General features: G+C 39.0%; 1 protein-coding gene across 1 annotated transcript in view; it reads right to left on the bottom strand.

Annotated features, from left to right (window-relative positions):
- Positions 1-19,715, bottom strand: part of trpc7b (transient receptor potential cation channel, subfamily C, member 7b) — a 53,641-nt gene that overhangs the window by 11,805 nt on the left and 22,121 nt on the right. Inside the window, exons 5-7 of the mRNA XM_063486825.1 lie at positions 15,413-15,629; positions 13,870-14,103; positions 11,058-11,322 (exon numbers count right to left, since the gene is read on the bottom strand). Of these exons, the coding sequence (XP_063342895.1) occupies positions 11,058-11,322; positions 13,870-14,103; positions 15,413-15,629 (716 nt within the window). The remainder of the gene's footprint in view (positions 1-11,057; positions 11,323-13,869; positions 14,104-15,412; positions 15,630-19,715) is intronic.

The raw sequence follows: 19,715 nt of genomic DNA, 5'->3' as shown, positions 1-19,715 counted from the left end.
AGAAAGTGAGCAACGCAAAACAGGGATGTGCTGGTGTGTATCTTCAGGCAAGCTGTGAGAGAAATCTTATTAAGCGGGGAATACAACACCACAAGATGAGCAATTAAGAGGCTTTTGCTAGTGAATCAAGCACAACATCAACTTTTTTAATTTGCCTGTTCCCTCACTGTCTGTCTGTTTTTCTGCCTCTGTGTCAATGTGCGGTTTATACTATTTCATAAGCATTGGCACTGTTTGGTTATGAAAATGTGTGATATCAGTTACGTTCTTCCTTTGCACTTTTCATTTACTAGTAAAAATGTGAACTGGTCGTTTGTTAATTCTTTCCCTGGAGCTGCAATTATCTCGTCATAGCTTAGCAAACAAGGCAAGCTTTGAGTTTCTCCACATGTTATAGAAGTGTGTATTAGACAAAGGTCTAAGAGAAAGAATTATATTTATTATGATCACAACTCTAGCAAATTCATTACCTTCATAAGAAGAAATACCCTGCCATTTTTGTTGGTCAGTACTTTCTTTCTTTTTGTTTAAGTAGCATAGTCAGTGTGGACATTTGTATATATTAAAATATGTGTCAGTAGTGGAGTTGAGAAAGGAAGTACTTTAATAGTACCAATGTTAAATCCTAAAAATCAAGCAGTTTATGTCCAGTTTTCTGTTCAAATTCAATTGAATATTTTTTATAATGCACCAAATCACAACATCAGTCACCTCAAAGCACTTTATATAGTAAGGTACAGACCCTACAAGTACAAGTATGTGGGATAATCCTTTTGGTTGTGTTGTTTTAAATTAGGGGTTTAAAAGTCATAACAAAGAATCAAGTATTTACTGGTATTGATATAGGCCATTAAATTTCTGCTATCATTACATCCTTTGTTTACAGGCAATGTAAAACAAAACCACAACTAACTCATCCCCCACATGTAGACATGCACTGCAGGCGAATTACTGACTAGATAACATTTGTGTATCTGCCCTGCTCTTTACTGGTTTTACAGATGTTTACCAGAACTGCAAAGGTTAACATCAAACCCTTAACAAAAACTTATTGAAAAGTTTCTTCTTTTTCAAGCTGTTTAGCACAATGTATTGAACGCGACCATCAAATAAATGTTAAGATCCTATTTACAGCACATTTGTTTAAAAACTTCAGCTGGACACTTTAAAAAAAATCAGCCTGAAACATCATCATCATTCAAAAGGGCTTCTTCTTTAAAAATCAATAGTAAATGTCTGGAAATTATACTGGAGAGTTAGCTTAATGAAATGTAGTGTTTCCATCATCATATGCAGTGTGATCCGCCTGAGCAGGAGCTTCTTAACGTAGCTGAAATTAAATGAATTTCATTGCAAACAATTATTGTCAGACATCAAAATTTCAGATGGACTAAATCTCACCAGAGGGAAATTGAATACTTGACATAATTTGTCATGATAATGGAAGAAGTTACTGAAAAACACTGAATACTGCCAGAAAGTCTAAAGCATTGCCACTGACATTTCAAATCCCTTACTGGTCACAGCACATGAATGAATTCTTTCTCTGTTACTTTTGTGCCTCTCTTCTTTCTGTCGGGCTCGCCTTAATTATAATTGTGTCTCCCCTTCTTATTTTGACATTCAGATGTGCTTGACTGGTAAAGGCTGAACATGACACATCTGCCTCGCCTTCAGAGCTAATAAATTCTCCCTTTTGCTCTCACTTTGACTCTGACTTCTCTCACACAACCTCTTATCTTCTATACACACATCCCCTTTCTTCCACAAAGATCCCTCTCTCCTCTCTACCCCTCCACTCCCGTACATCACCTCAGACCTTCTTTCATGGTTCCTTTGTTTTTTCCTCTTCCTCTCCAAAAATCCCCCCAGTCTGCACTTTGTTTTCAAACTCCTGCCTGCATCTTCGGGCATGTAAATCTAAGTGCTATTTTTTACTCTCCTCTTTGGCCTGATTCTCATCACTGCCGGTTCTTCTCTGTTCACGCTGCATTATACCTTATGCATTATCACTTTATATACACTTTTAGTCTCGGATGCCTCTCATCTTGTATTTATGTGTGGCATTACAAATGAAATACACACTCTAATAAAAACAACTTCAATATGGTGACATGCCTTTAAAGGTCATTATGGTGTATAAAATTTAAGTGAATTGGCAATAATGATCAAATGCTGAAAAAAAATTAGGTAACAGGATTTATTTCACAGTACTTGCATTCTGATTTCTTCTCACCTTGTCAAACGATAATGCTGAATCTCTGCTAAGCCTGTGTGGTTGCTCAGTCTGCGTGACCTTCTCTCATTCTCTCCTGTTCTCTCTCTCCCTTCTTCTTCTTCCTCCTTTGTCTATGTATTCTGGCTGGTCTCCCGCGTTTTGCCTGAACAAAGAGCCAAGCCAAAAACACCCTCCTCTGCATCGTTCCCTATGGTTCTCTTCTCATCCCTCATCCCTGCCATCTTCCTCTGTCCTCCTCTTCTACATTCACTTACTTTGTTGCACTGCTGTTAGCCATCCCTGTGATTCTGCTACATTTATTCCACTGTTTTACTTCACCATTGGTATACTGTAATCGACATTTTGATTTTGATTTTCAAGGTCCTTGACACACCGCTATGTCTTTCTGTTTTAGTCTTCCCGTAAGATTTAATCCCATCTCCATCCATCTCATTTTATTCAGCTTTTACCTTCCCTGCCCTTCTCGCCTCTGTTTTCCTCCATGTCTGTGCGGTGTTGTCATGCATGACTGACTGGAAAATAGAGACAGGTCCAGGGCTCCATCACCACTGCCCAAACCAAAAGCGTGTGTGTGTGTGTGTGTGTGTGTGTGTATGTGTATGTGTGTAAACTGATTTGTACATAAATGTTTGCATGTCTGTATAAGCACCTAGTATGTAAACACAAACACAGCAAGGATGTGTGTGTGTTACAGTGTATTTGCACTTGTGAAAAAATAACTGTGTGGGCACTTAACAAAGAGCTTTTTGTTTTTTTTTTAAATGTGTGAGTCAGAAGTGTCTTCACACCTCAGGAGATAGGGTCCGGGGTGTGGCTATTACAGCTCAGTCCCCATTAATCCTTATCAAGCTGTGTGTTTATGTGTATATGTGAGTCAGTTTTTGCTCTAGTGTCACTGAGTATATATGTGTGAGGAAAAACGATATCCTCAGCTTCACTCCTCTCTCATATGCTGCTTCTTCCTTTCACATCCCTCCCACTGCGTCCCAGCTTGAGTAGTACACCTTTTGCCGCAGAGGCTAGCAGAGTACTTAAATTACCTTTTCGTTGTAACGACTAACACAATAGTTTTACAATTTAAGTGAGCAGTTTTATACTTTTTCAAAAAAGAAATCTGTTACTGTTAATATTTGCCCCCATTTTCCTGTCTCTTTTGTGGCAGATATTGCCATATAAGCAGAAGATATCCAATTTTGCTCTTGTGTCAGCGCACATGTGTACTTCAGCCAGTGATATGGGACAGATAAAAGCATTTATGTAGTTGAAGTATTAGCTTCATTTTAGAGTTTGAGTGGAAACTTTACAGTGAAATGTAAATTATCTCGAGGTGATAAGTATCTGCCAGCTGAGAGAGCTGAAAGAGAACCATTTCTAATTTTTAAGAAGCACCAGTAAACTAAGCACAGCTTCACAACACAAGCGGAGAGGCCCATTGAGTATAACAGCTACCTTTTAGAAAGCTAATGCTGTTACTTTGAGGGCAATTGAGATCCTTGTCACTCATCACATGGTGGAGAAGATGCTGCCATTGTCAACTCACCATTTAGTAGTGTAGAGTTACAGGAGAGAAGATTTTTGCCAAAGATCTCTTAATAATATGAACATAGATTAAGTGTGTTTTTGCTCTAAATGCTCAGATGCCCTCAGAAATTCATTTACCAGGTATACCTGCTTAGCTGCTCATTAATGCAAATGTCTATCAGCCATGTGGCAGCGACTCAATCCATTTAGGCATGTAGACAAGATCAGGACAATCTGCTGAAGTTCAAACCGAGCATCTAAAAGGGGAAGAAAGGTGACTTTTAATCTGACTATTTCAGAAACTGCTGATCTACTGGGATTTTTCATGCACAACCATTTCTATGGTTTACAGAATGGTCTGAAAAAGAAATATCCAGTGGGTGACAGTTCTCTTGGCATCCTTGTTGATGCTAGAGGTCAGAGGAGGATGGAAAGACTGCTTCGAGCTGATAAGATGATAACTGAAATAACTACTTTTACAACCAAGATATGCACAAGAGCATTGAGTGCACAGCATGTTGAATCTTGAAGCAGATGGGCTACATAAGCAGAACACATTGGATGCCATTTCTGCCAGCTAAAACAGGAAACTGAGGCTACAATTTGTACTGACTCACTAAAATTCAACAACAGAAGATTGAAAAAATGTTGCCTGGTTGCAAGGACCCTGGACGCATGGATTCTGGCTTTTATCAACAATTCAGGCTGGCAGTGGTGGTGTAACTATGTGGGGGCTTTTTTGGCATACTATGGGCCCTTAGTACATTTTAAGAATTTAAATACCACATCCCACCTGAGCATTGTTGCTAATCATAACCACCTGAGCATTGTTGCTAATCATAACCATCCATTTAAAAAAATGGATGGTTATGGTTTCTTTTCGCTCCAGGACCGTGTGTACATCATTTCGTTCCACCTCATGTAAACATGTGATGCGAATGACAATAAAGCTCCTCGAATCCTTGAATGAGCTCAATACACTGAAATGGCTCTTTTAGACAGGGTCACCAGATTTCAGTCTAATGAGAGATTCACGTTCTCAAAGTACAGTTGCCAAATCTGCAGCAACTATGTAATGCTATCATGTCAATATGTTACAAAATCTCTGAGGAATGCTTCCAGCACCTTGTTGAATCTGTGCCATGAAGAAATAAGGCAGTTCTGAAGCAAAACAGGGCTCAACCCCTACAAACAAGCTGTACATAAGAAGTGGCCGGTGACTGTATTTCTAAAAATGCCACGAGTCTTGGGTTCTGTTCATTTGGGTTTTGGATTTTTGATTAATATAGTCATATTTGTGATTCCTATTTTGATATTTATTCTAGCAGACTGTGAGCTTATTTCTTGTGATATAACTGAGTCTTTGATTCCTGATCTTACTGTATGGTTATTCTAGCGATGGCTGTTTTGGTTCATGTTTTGGTTCTCGTCTTGATTTTTATTAGTGGTAAATTTGGTGGCTCCCATTGTCTTCTCTGTCTGTTAGTGGCTCTTTTTCCTGTCTCTGTTACCATGCCTAGAGTGGGGTTTTTAGTTATTTCCTGTTTTACTTTGAAGGTCGGTTTTCTTTCATGCCTTGCATTAGTTTTAGTCCCTCCTTTGTTTTCACCCGTGCCTTGCCCCACTCATGTTTCTTGTTTCAAATCAGCCCTTGTTGTATAAATAGCCCCATCTTCCCCTTTAGTCTTTGTCAAAGTGTCTGCATGCACTCCCTTGTGTGCTGCTAAGAGGTGTTCCTTTTGACGCCCTTTTTACACCCTTGTGTTTTTTGGATCTTTGTTTATTTAGGGCTTATAAGTGATTGAAGGTGCCTCCTGCATTTGGGTCCATACCACTGACATGATCATTATAGATATTAGATAACATGGTGGGAGTATATGACACAAGACACTTGTTTTGTTTGTGTTCTTAAAATGTTTCCCACACCTATTGGTCGTATGCTATCATATGCTATTCCCTGCAAAGTTTTAAGTTACTTTTAGGTGGTCATACTATAATCAAGCTACTGTCAGTCCATGACGACGCTTAGTGTGTGAGCACTAAGCAATACCTGCCCTTTTGCGCAAGTGTGCAATGGTGGCTTTCTGACAAATACATTGCCTGGGCATGCCTTCACAGCTTTTAGAAACATGACAGGAAGGGGAGAGAACAAGGAGAATGGTAAAGAAGAAATGGAAAAGCAAGTCTTTCATTTTATGATCCCAAATTGTTTGTAGTTTTGGTTGTTAAAAACACAAAGAAGTCCAAAAAAAGGTTATGAATTTAGTTAAACTACCCACAAGCTGCTGCAAACAGCAAGTTCTCTGCTGGATGGCGAGAAACAAAAGAGATGGATGGGGCAGTGTCTTTTGAAGGGAGAGAAAGGCATAGAAAATACATAATGCACAGATAGATGGCATTTATATATATATAAAAATAATAATAATAACAAAAACAAATAGTGTCTCTCTGCACAGTTTAGTCCTGGCATTGCTCTGACAAGTGCTCTTTGGACTAGGTGAGAATGTGAGACTGACCTCTGGTGGCTGAACAGACAACAACAGAATTTAAGATTTTTGTCATGTGAAAAGCATCTTTATACAGCTCCCCCAGCCAGAGTATGCAATCAAGAGTCCAGAATTCATGGACAACCTCCCCCTTGCTCCCTTCCATCCACCCACCCACCCAAATGCAGTCAGAGGTTGATAAAATGAGCAGAAGTTGAGAGATTTTTTTTTTAAAAATCAGCCTTGATGTTGATCTCTAAAGCAGCGGAGTGATGTGATAAGAGAACAATGGACAGAGCTGGATCACACACTCGCAAAGGAAATGACTGTGTAATGGTGATGGTAAGGCACTTTCATTTACAGGTCCCAGGGTCTTTTTTTGTACTTGTTCCTGGGTTTTTGAGAAGTCTTCATTATGTCGGCATGTCGGGTTGTGGCCATCTTTCGCCATTTCAACCCCATTAGACTCTGTTTCTACAGGTGAAATCGCCTTTCTGTCAGCTAACTCTTTGCTCTGTCTGCCTGCTCATCACGTTGCCTGAATCTCTGGCTCCATGCATGCAGCCAAGCAGAACTCACAGCCTTATGAGACCCTATGCTGAGGCTCAGCAGAGGGGTTACTGTATATGCACAGCATAGAAGTGTAAAGTGAGTCAGCATGGAGAGGCAGAGCCCGCACACTAGAAGTCTGGACACACACCTTTCATCATCAGGGATTCTATCTAAGGTAAGGCATTTAAGGCAAATGCTCAGTGGGCCATAAAGTTGGTAATTACTCCCAGGGTACACATACATCACGGCTGATAGGGACATATGAGGACAGGGTATAAACAAAAAACAGGCAATTCCTATCACTGCTTCTGGTATTTGATATCATCTGTTTTTATGTTTCGACCCCAGCTTGTTTTAGTTTTTCTTTTAGATATTTGACTGTTTTTATTTGGTTTTATCTATAGCTTATGCATTTTTATTATTTAGTTCCAGGGTACAGCACTTTGTGGCAGCTGTGGTTGTTTTAAAGTTCTCTATAAATAAAGATGAAATTGTATGGTATGTTGCTTTAAGCTGTGAATACTAATCACAAGAAGAATTTAATAGTTTTCTTTCCAGTGGTCAGCAGCTCTGGCCACTAAAAGATGTCAAAAAAACAAAACAAAAAAACCCAACTTAAATTTCACTTGTTTTATGAGCTTCATTAAGATAAGATGACACTTCTCAGTCAGATCACCTGTAGCTCATCTTGTCCAGTTTAAAAAACACAATGGTGATGACCAAAATGTTCAGTTTAGAGCTTCAAAAGAGACTTTACAAAACAGTGGAGGGTTTTATGGTGGCTAAAGCCAGGTTTTGTCTTGCCAGGCAGGTTCAGAGCCAATCTGACGAAGAGCAGGGAAAAAATGAAAAATGAGGACGAAAACAGTGTCAGTAAATGACATCAAAATAAGGCAGAACTGTGCTCTGAGCGTAGCTTTTATTACATTACAATTTGGGTAAAAACATTTATCTGGCAGGCAGGAGGGTAGCCTATTGAGATTTACTCCCTGAACAGATATTTTACCTGCTTTTGGCACTTAGCAGTGTTCATTCTGGATTTTGTAGACTGATACTTTTGTAACAAATGGACATGTAGACCTAAAAGCACGGTGGTGGACTGACAGGTGTACAAGCAGATTAGACGAAAGGCAGGCAGATGAATATCAAACAGTCTGACATGGTTGATTCTGCCAGGGACACTGAATTATAATCACTGCACAGCTGGCCAAAACGAAAACGGTAATAATACTCTGCTAAGGTTATCCTAACAATATGCAGTCTAATTTTTCATCTGTGGTTGTGTTGTGGTGATGAACTGCTGTACAAGCAACAGCAAATAAGATCACAGCACAAGCTGGCAAAAATCATGCTGCACTAAATCTACAAATTAGATTTGGGCTCGTTAGCAAAACTCAACAAATATCCCAGGCTCTCTTTCAACTAGGAGGGTGAATAAAGCAAGACAAAAAAAGCAATGAAAGAATTTTCCTGTATTTTCAGTAAATAAGAGAACAGTATATACCAGAGTAATTACAAACCAACTTGTAACACATGATTTGCTTTACTGGATTGAGCAGAGATATTGTAATGTGAGCTATTTAAATCTGTAAATGTCTTTCTCTCAGAAAATGAGTAATGATAGGTGACAGAGCGAGACCTCAGAGAGTGTTTTCCTTCTCAGATGAGTGATGATAAACAGAATGATTCTGTCAGCAACCTAAGACAGATAACTTTCCTCCAAATATCCGACAATGACAGTGAAACATCCGCTGCCACTTTGATCGCAGCTGATAGGAAAGGATGGGTGAGCAGAGACACGGAGAAGCTAAAATGAAGAAAAAAAGGCAGAATAACTGAGATTGAGACTGATTTGTTGAAGCATCCAGTTGCTTTATAAGCAGATTTATACTGCAAAACAAATGATTTGTATGAAAGTGAATTAACAGGGGTGGCTGATACTTAAAAAGTGAAAAAATTGTATGGGTGGTTTATGGCACCAGACGGTTAGTACAAGTTGTTCAGCTAAACGGTGCACTTCCATATTTAAAATGAATGACCCTGATAATACCATGAATGCAGCACTTAAGGAAGTGAAGTGCATTCAAAAAGCAGAATTTCAACTGCATGATTTTTAATTATGGAACATCAGAGTTCATCCTGGTTAGTTTGTGTGTGCAGAATGAGGACTAATAGCAAGAGGGTGCAAGAGGATATGTACATACTGTACATATTTAAAAAAAGGTTCATTTCTAAATGATTACACGTGAATTACATGTAAAGTGAAATATTCAAGCATTTAAAGATTTTTAGATGATTTATAACTCATTCAGATGGTGTAAGTAATATACTTCTCTTGGTCTTGTTCAGTAGATGCCACATATCCCAATCATCGGGATGACTGCTGATTTGATACCTGTCCAGATGATGATGATCATCATCGACACCCTCCACGTGAGGGTAATTGCTGAAAAAAGGCTGGCTGTTCAGAGAGTGCCCAGTCGAAGAATATTAATGTTGAAAAAAAAAGCCTATAATCTGGAGAGCTTCATGGGGATGGATGAGGCTGGTGTCAGTGCAACAAGAGCCACTATACACAGACATCTTCAGGAGAGGGGCAACAACTGTTGCATTCATATCAAGCCAGTCCTGAATGAGAGCCTGAGCCAGAAATGTCTGTCGACTAAGGATGAAAACAATTGAATTGCTGGCGAAGTCCTCTATTCAGATGAAAGTCAGTTTTGCATTTCATTCAGAAATCAAGGTCCTAAAGTCTGGTGATTAGAAAGGCACAGAATCCAATGTGTTTTAAATTTAGAGTGAATTTTCCACAGTCTGTGATGATTTGTGATGCCATGTCATCTGCCGGTGCTAGTGGTGGTTGGTCTACTGTGTTTTAAGTCCAAAGACAATGCAGCTACCAGGAGATTTTAGAGCATTTCATCCTTCAAGCTGTATGGAGATGCACGTTAACATTTTCAGCAGGACTTAGCACCTGCCCAGTGTGCCAAACCTATTTCCACATGGTTTCCTGACCATGTTATTACTATGCTTGTTTGGCTAGCTATGTCACCTGACCCGCATCACATAGATAATCTGTTGGGCACTACTAAGAGGAAGATGAGAAACAGCTGAATTACAAATACAGAGAAGCTGAAAACCAGTATCAAAGCAGCCTGGACATCAGTATCAGTGCCACAAGCTGATCACCTCCATGCCATGCTGCATTAATACAAGAATTCTTAGTAAAGAAGCCCTAACAGAGCATTGACTGTATACAGAAGCTGGATATTCTTGTACTGTAAATCCAGTTTTAATTAATCATAGTAAATATTCTAATAATCTGAGATACTGGATTTATGATTTACAGGAAGCTATAAGCCATAATCATCAAAATTAAAACAAAAAAGCTTAAAATATTTTACTTTGCATGAAGAATATAGTGTAAAGAACAAGGATAAAGACATAATACTGTCTACTTTCTGGTTAATAGAGCCCACTGCGTCTTGCCTGGCACAAATATGGAGCAGGGTCTCCTCGCTGCTTTTGTTGCTTTGATATGCTGAAATCTTAGTAGTAGGTCGAAATGCTTGGCCTCATAATTAACCAGTTGCCGTATCATTTTCCTTCCAGACAGTACTGGCCTTGAAATGATATCAATATTGATGCAATTCCCAGAGCTCAGATTGAATCTGACATTGATATCTCTTACTGTCATGTCAGTTTCATTTCACTTTTCTTTTGGTCACGGTAGCAGAGTGGTTCGCTCAGTAAAAACAAAATGGTGATAGGGAAATGACTAGTGTCATATCCACAATTTTGTTAAAGCTATGAAATCAAATCACAGTTCACCAGTGTCTTGAGATTTTAGTAACAGCGTATCCAATTCACTTTCTCCTTATTATATTTAACCAAATAGCCTGATTGCCTGAGGGTAGATTAAAGTTCGATCTCTGCTTCTGATAAGACGCCACAGATTTAATGAACAACCTCAGTCAAAAGGGCATGTCTTATACTGTCCTTGGGGTTTCATCTTGCAGTAATAAAAACATGGTGTCCAAATCAAATACTTTGACAGATTTGTTTTTTCCCTTTTGCAATCTTATGTAAAATGATCACTGAGGGGTTGTGTTTTAAAATGCTGCACCATATTTCTGAAAAGTTTTGGAGAAGTGAAAGGGACAAAATTTCAGAAATGGAGAGAGATGGTCAGACCACACATTGTCACACACATTCTCCCAGCACATACTACTCCACTCTGACAGTCAGGTATAACTCACGTGGTGAAGGCAGGGTTGTACTTTGCTCCGAGGTAATATGAGTACAGGTTGAACATGCCGATCATGAAGGCCACAAACACCATGATGAAAATGACCATAAACTTGAAGATGTCCTTGACTGTGCGCCCCAGTGAAATCTGCAGGGGTCCGAAGCTCTCATTGGCTGGCAGTATGTAGGCGATGCGAGAGAAGCTCAGAACGACCGCGATGGCGTACAGGCCTTCTGAGATGATCTGAGGATCTGATGGGCGCCACTTGTTTCTGGCTGGAGGGAGAATAAGCCACAGAATGGTTGCTTTGTAATATTATAATTTTATTAGCAAATCAGACATTAAAAGGGATCTTTGGCCATTTTTTTCACCTAATTAACTACACTAAATAAAATCTGATATGTTAAACAAACTCTGTAATTAGTGCTGAAATTATATTCATATTTTAATTCAGAAGCCAGCTTGGAGGGATTCAAGATTTAAATATCTACTAATAACTGTTTCAAACTGTTGCTGACGCTAAATATGTACTAGCATTTTATAAACCAAATATTAAACGTTACATAAGAAGGGGTTAAAGCGGTGTTACCTTAAACTCTACTGTGCACATGCAGTTTGTCACTCATCGTCACATTGCTTGCTATTCAAAGTCTTTCTGGTTACAGCGCACTGTGTAAACCTCTGGTTGTAGTGCGATCCAAATGTTTGTAAGATATGTTTCTATGAAGAATAATCTCAGCTTTAAGAAGCACGGATTTCGACGAAGGAGACGGTGCAGTAAGAAGATGGATTAAGTGAGGAATGGAAAAACGAAAGTCAGACTAAAAGTTTGGAGAGAAGAGCGAGTGGAGCAAGAGGAGGGAAAGAAATTAGTCTGAGCTGTGTGGACGGCAAAGGAAAGGGATAAAGGGATAGTGTGTCCAAGGAGAAGTAAGGACACATAGAGAGAGGGAGATCAGGAAATAACTGAGATATCAAAAGAGACTGCTGCGGCTAGGTGGCAATGTAAGATACAAGAGAGATGAGTCAAATAAAAGAAAAAGAGCTTCCATTTCACTATTTTATCAAAATCATAGTTTATTAGTATAACATTTTCACACCTTTACAGATATTGGGACATTTAGGGGAAAGTTTATGAGGATTATATGTGAGAGTGCAGTAATAGAACCTTTATCGATTTATTGATATGTCATGACAGAGTCAGGCCACCAGATGACAGCACTGATGAAGGTTCTATTAGTGGACCGCTAAGTGCACAGTGCAGTGGGCTGCAGCCTGTGGCAGGGTTTGCTATGGTGGAGGCATGTTTTTGTCCTGGTGTTTAACTGAATGCATGCTTATCATTCACGGATTAAGGATAATGTTGATTTTTTGTCATTCTTTTTTTACTCATTCTCGTCTGCTGACTGCAGTAGCATGTGTGTAGCAGCAAATCAACCATTGCAGGGATTGTTTTATTACTGTGAAGATCTCCAGGTGACAACCCCAATTCTGAAGGAGTAGTGATGCTGCATAAAGCGTAATTAAAAAGAGAACTAACCCAGATTTTATTCACAACAGAACAAACAAAACATATCAAATTTTAGAGAGAGAAAATGCAGTGTTTTAGAAAAAATATTAGCTCATTTTGAATTTGATGCCAACAAACATGGCTCAAAAAAGCTGAGACAGGGTGATGTTTACCACTGTGCTGCATCCACTCTTCTTTTAACAAGTAAACATCTGGTAACTGAAAAGACCAGTTTTCTGTTCCACGATGTGCCAAGTTTTTTCAGTTCCAGAAAGGTCTGTACTACAGAGGGTTGAGTTCAGCATCTGGATTTGTCTACTATGAAGTTGTAATAGCTTTAATATTCTCTCTCATAAATACGTAAGGCCTTCCCTGAAAAAAGATGTCATCTGGATGGCAGCATATGTTGATTTAAAACCTGTATATACCTTTTAGGACTGATGGTGCCTTTCCAGATGTGCAAGTTGCCAGTACCACAACTAAAGCAACCTCATACCATCAGAGATGTTCATTTTAAGTTCACTTTGGTCCAGACAAGATGGCACATTTATTCACATATTGTTTCTTCTTTGCATGACAGACCTTTAACCTGTATTGTAGTTGGCTATTGAGCTCATGCATGTCATGATTTCCTTGGCAGAATCACACCTTGTTTGAATGCAGTGCTGCCTGAGGGGCTGAAGATCACAGGCATTCCAATATTGATTTTCAGCCTTGTCTCTGAATTTTCCAGACTCTCTGACTCCTTTGATTAGATATTCGACATCTTCACAATTTTCCACAAGGGAGCATTATTCTGAAATTGTTCTACAATTTGTAGATGTGGTTTTTTTTTTTGCAGATTGGTGAACCTCTGCTCATCTTCTGAGAAACTCTGCCTTTCTAAGATGCTCTGTTTATACCCACTCATGTTGCTGACCTGTCGCCAGTTACCCTAATTAGATGCAAAATGCTCCTCAAGCTGTTTCTTTTTACAACCACTTCCCTTTTCAGCCTTTTTGTTACCCCCTGTCAAATCTTCTTTTGGTGATCCCATCAAATTCAAAATGAGCCATTATGTTTTGAAAAATGGTTGCGGATCTAAAGAAATACATTTTCAGCTTCAAGTATCATGTGCAGTCCGGGTTTTTGTAATTAATGGCATTTTTGCACTCATCTAATTTGCTATTCCTTATCAGTGACTGATGTAGCCCAACACTGATTCAAGCACCTCTATATAATATTGGCCTTTTCTTGCAAACATGACATCTTAGTCTGATCAAGCAATCTTTAAAAAATGTAGCTTATATGATTATTTTTATTGACTACTTACCGTAAGTGAAATAAGCCACTTCATCAGGCAGTGAGGCGTTGCTGAGGTCGTCATCTGGTACATGCATGTCCACATATTGCTGGGCCTTGGATGCCTTCAGGAATGCCATGAAGCGTGCCGTGAAGGATGCCACGAAGATGGATAACATACCAAAGTCCAGAACATTCCAAAGGTGCATGACATACTCCCTGGGTCCGTCACTCCAGATCTCCTTGCACTCTGACCAAATCATGCCTGAACATAAAAGACACATATAGACAAAAATAATACAAAAATAAGGAGGCTGTTGCCAGCACTTATATAGGGATGCATAAATGAAGCACGTACAAACAGATGTCGACAACAAAGCTTGTAATTGAAAATGAACCACTCAGACGTGTGGCACTTACAGATCAGGTGGACGCAAACACATACACACTCCATTCTCTATTTGGAGCCAAAACACAGTTAAAATTGCCTAGAGAGAAGGCGCCCTGATCAGTATCATCTCTCTAACAATTACTGGGCCTTCAAAGCATGCTACCGGAATTACAATTACCACATCTAACTAAGCCACAACTCAATGCACACACATACACTCACAGATTCATGTAGATAAACAGTCACATGTGCAGTGGCTGCTAAAAATTTACTGTAGATGGGAAAAAAAATGATGCCATTACATATAAACAAATAAAAACAGAAGCACATGTGCACCAACATACACAGACCACACACATAATATTGTTATAAGTGTGTGCATGAGCGGAAGCAGATGGGAAGCAGCTGAGCTCTGACAGATACTGCTGTGGGCTATTTATCCACCAAGTTTGTCTTTGTCTGCCTGTCTGTCTCTGCCTCTTCTATCTCCTTCGATGCATCACGCCTGCCTTCCTGTATTCCACGCACACACCTTATTCTGCTTTCTTTTGTCGCCCTCAACTACTCCCAACTTTCCTTCCATTTTTCTTTCATTCTGTTTCTCCCTCTAATATTTCCTCTGCACAGCCTCCCAGGTCAACCTCCCAATTTCCCTCCAGGTTATCGTTAGGACTCAGCGGGGCTACTGTTTGCGCTGTACCAACCAGAAAATTTCTTTTTGATCTTCGGAGGATAAAAGAGCATGATTTGTTGTGTTGCTGTAACCTTGGCTTTCATTCACTTGGCTGGTAGGGCACTGTATTAAACTTGAATTATACCTCATATCAAAGGCGGGCAAAAAGTTTTCTGACTATTTCTAGACTGTTTACTGATTTATGGTGCAGGTGTATGTAGAAAAAAGCTTGAAAAGAAACTTTGGATTAGCATAGAAAAATGTGCAAACCTAGGACAAAGTATATTCATGGTTAATAACATAATAAAGTGCATGCATTACAAAAAAGAACACGCTTAGCTGTGCCTTTCTTACTTGGCACATCAAGGTTATTTTTTATCACGTTGGACAATCTGCTTTGACAGGGACAATCTATTCTAATCTAATCAACTGATGTGCATTTTAATTGGCTGTAACTGTGCAGAGCCACACTTTGTGTGTGTGTATGATTTGATTGAAAGGGTGACTTACCCAATACCCACTTCATTATCAACATCTCTGTCCAGGAAAACTGGGTGGTTTTGACCCTGAACACCTGTCGAGGATGGTCTGTAATGGTCTCGTTGGGAAGGTTCTTTACTCCTTCAAAGCGGTCGGAAGCATTGACGACCAGGAGACCCAGGAAGATGGTGAAGGAGACAGCGTGAGCCACAAACTTCATGAAGGGGCTTCGCAGGATCTGACCAAGCTGGAAGTGAAAAAAATTATGAACTAACGCAATGTATGTTCCAATGTGTTTACTATTCCAATGTGTCAAATATTAAGAATCAGTTATAGTAATATAGATATAGATTAACAATATCAATTTAAATTTGCATTTACTGATCAGAAAACAAATTGTAAAAAACAAAAACAGTGGGGTATTGACACATTAAGCAAAATTTCACCATCTATCTGTGATTACAATAGCCAACAAATTCTGTTTTACAGTAAAGAAACATGTTTGAGTGCTTTTTGGACAGACAAAATTGCAGCCAAGCACAACATCTGTTTTTATTTACTGAGATGAATCATGCTTTCTGCAGAGTTCCTGAGATTTTGGTCCTCAGAGAGAGAATAAAATGCTGCAAAGCACCACTACACCACCATTTTAGCAGACAAACAGCAGCTGTTGTAATTCATGAATGTGCGTAAACACCGATCACTCTCACACACACATAATGCCAGAGTAACTAGATGCCAAACCATTAGCAGAGCCTGTGGAAATGCACTGCATCAAGCGAAAGTAATGCAAGACGGTATAGCACAAATAGCATTTAACAAGCCACCACACAGAGGGGCATTTTTGTAATTGCACAAAAGTGTACCAAGTCACACAAATGCACTTACACACTTAGACACACGCACACTTCAAACCCCATACGGGCATTTGAGATCCCAACATTTGCTACTCTCTGAACCTGCTGTGTTCAATATTAACTACCCACAGGATATCTCTACTCTCTGCATGAACAATAATACATCAGATTCAGTAGCTCTTCCCATGCCACACACACACTGCTAAATCATGGGGGAAGAGGTTGTCTGGTAATTTTTAACCTTGCAAAACCTCCTTTAAACCTCTTCATGACACCTTCATCCCTCCCAGCATCTGTGCCGATAAGGCTGATCCATTTCACTCCTCAGGTTAAATAAGATGGTCATCTCAGGTCAGACCTTCTGCTGTGTGGCGACTGCAGACTCCATGGGTTTCTTTAGTGTGATGGTGACAAGAGCTTGTCTCCTCCAACAAAATGGCAGCTGCTAGCAGGAGGTATGTGCAGATTAAATAAGTAGAAGCCTGGTGTGAAAATCATCTAAAGCCAGGATGGATCTTCTTTTTCTCTTATTATAAGGTTTTTTTTTTACCTGGGAGAATACATAATGTTTCTTAAGTGTGATCAAAATGTTCTAAAATTTAGCCCATAAAAACCTTACCCAATTTAAGTTTGGCTAATTTCCTGTTCAAGATAATCATTTTGGGCATACCCAGACAGCTTCCAGTGCTGCAGAAGCTCCCAAGATGTCAATAAAGATCACTTGTGATTTCATCTCAAACCTGCACAGACAGCAAACTAGAACTTCTTTTTAAAACTGATGTGTATTACCCATGAAGGTCCACTGCTGGTGTTGATAGCTGGACCTCTTACCACGACCAAGCAGCTGAGAGCAGTTTTTAGCTGAAGGTTCAGTGCTTTAGATGAGGAAAGAGATCTGAAGGATGCTTTTTCTCCCCCAAACATTCACAGGGTTCTGCACCGTGAACTGATCCCTCAGGGAGATGCTGTCAATGTGGAGCTTTACTGTAACGTCTACTAAAAACACACTGAAAATGCAAATAAGATTTTTGGCCACAGCCACATAATCTTTACTCACTGTCAACAGTACTTTAAGTCCTGTTCTGGGTTCTTTTTTGACCTCCTGGATGCTTCACAGATGAAGTCTCTATTTGTGGAGATGGTGATTCACTGGAGTCGAAAGCCTTAAAAAGTGGCTTTGTAACCCTTTCCAGACTGCTAGATGTCAATGACTTTGCTTCCCATCAGTTTTTGAGTTTCTTTAGATCGTGGCATGATGTGTTGCTTTTTGAGATCTTTGGTCCGGTTTTACTTTGTCAGACAGGGGTCGCAGTAGCTCAGGAGGTAGAGCAGAAGATGATCAGAGGATTGGCTGCACCAGTCTGTGTGTTAAAGTATCCATAGGCAAAATACAGTTGCTCTTTGATGCACTCACTGGAGTGTGAATGTTAGATAGAAAGCACTCAAGTAATCAGTAATCAGGCATGGACTGGTGAAATTGAACTCAGCTTTCAAAAAAATATGGTTAATCACAGTTAATTCATAATTTAAAAAGGACAGGTTTTTTTTTTGCTTAATAAATGAAATGATTATTTACAAACTACATTTTTTATTTATTTGGGGTCTCTTTATCCAACATCAAAATTATTTGATGATTTTAAACATTTATATATCAGTAATATACAAAAACAAAGACACCAGGAAGGGGGCAAACACCTTCTGTAAAGCACTTAACCCTTTTTCACAGCACCGTGGCTTCCACACTGAAAATGACTTAGAGGTGCAAGAGAATACAATTGTGAAGCAAAAATGGCAATGCTTTTGATTTTTTACTGGACATTTCCTGGAACTTTTTGAAATTCTTGTAAAGAAAGACTGAATAATTTATAAATTTACACCCATTTAATCAATTCAGGGTCACTAGATAGACTAGAGCCTATCCCAGCAACCAAAGGAAAAGAGGGAAGGTTACACCCTGGACAGGTCATCAGCCTGTCGCAGAGCTAACAGAGAGAGACAGACAACCATTCACACTCACATTCACACCTATGGGCACTTCAGAATCTCTAATTAACCTAACCTTACTAACTGCATGTCTTTGGACTGTGGGAGGAAGCTGGAGTGCCCGAAGTAAACCCACAGCCACATGAAAAGATCTTATTTTTTCCTAAAATATATTAAATACACTGCATGCTTTGGGTTTACTATATAATCCTATAGAGGACCTTTACTAATGTGTACATTTTCATGTCTATACTCTGTTTCTCTTTGCAGCTATCTCCTTAATTCAAACTAAAGAGATATTTCCAGCAATGCAAACTACATTGCATTCTGGTTAGTGAGCCTTAATATATACAATATTAATAAAATAACTTCCTCATGTTATATTGGACTGAAGTAAATATTTGAAAGAATATGCTCAGTGCTTGGAGGAAAAATAAATGAAGTCTGCTATGTTGCTTGCTTTAAAATGACCTACATTAGCTGTAAAAAAAAAAAAAAAAGAAAGAAAGAAAGAAAGAAAGAAAGAAAAAAAAAGGGGGCACAATGGTTTCTCTCTATCACTTCTAACATATTTGCAATACACAATGACTCACAGAAGCATTGTTTACTGATATTCAGCCATTCCATAAATGTGCTGTAAACCTGTCCTTTGTATACTGATAAGGATTTTTTTTGGTACTGGCTTCGATTTGAATCTCCCATGAGACAAAAGGAGGCCAAGAAAAGCTAGGATGGAAACAAAATATCTCAAAGTGTGTCCAAAATTTTAAAACCTCAGGCAGCCGTGTCAGAGATAGCATGCAAAAATATATTTCAGCCAATTAAATAGCTGATGGACTGCAGAAAAGTAATTAATGAAAAAATAATTACTTAATATCGGCGCAACATGTAGCATTTGGAAATGTCAGCGTATCATTGCCAAATTGATTGTCATCATTGGTATAATTACCATCAATAAAGAGCCTCGTCATGCCTGAAGTACTCTGTGAAAATAAGGACGAGGTTTACCATAGTTTCAGAATCATAAGCTTTTCTTACACATACTGTTACCGTTTCGTTATAAATCTGCAAAGTTAGTGATACAAATGAATCCTTGACTAACATGTGAAACTTGGTTCATCAAGTCTCCAAGGCAATTTTCCTCTTCATCATTGGTTATTTCTCTTTTTTTTTTACTTTTTATCTATTTTCGGGTACTCGTGGAAGGCTGAAAGATGTCACGTCACTCACCATATTTTAACCTCTTCAATCAATAAGAAGCATTCTATCTCTGATCGCACATCTGCTTTTCATCACTTCTGAAAAATATCACTGCTATTTTTCACCCAAAGAGGATTTTCAAAGCAATTACAGTATCCATGTTTTTTCTGCCTGCTCTCAATGACTTACTACTTCTGTTACAGGAACAAAAACACTGTCTTTATCACCCCAGGCTGATATGAAATGTAATATGATGTGGGATTTTAATAATTGTGTGTTCTAGTGTTGTAAAA

Source organism: Pelmatolapia mariae, linkage group LG2 (assembly GCF_036321145.2).
Source record: "Pelmatolapia mariae isolate MD_Pm_ZW linkage group LG2, Pm_UMD_F_2, whole genome shotgun sequence".
In the NCBI taxonomy this organism is placed as follows: domain Eukaryota; kingdom Metazoa; phylum Chordata; class Actinopteri; order Cichliformes; family Cichlidae; genus Pelmatolapia; species Pelmatolapia mariae.
The sequence above is the reverse complement of the archived record's forward strand: the minus strand, read 5'-3'. Positions and strand labels throughout refer to the sequence as shown.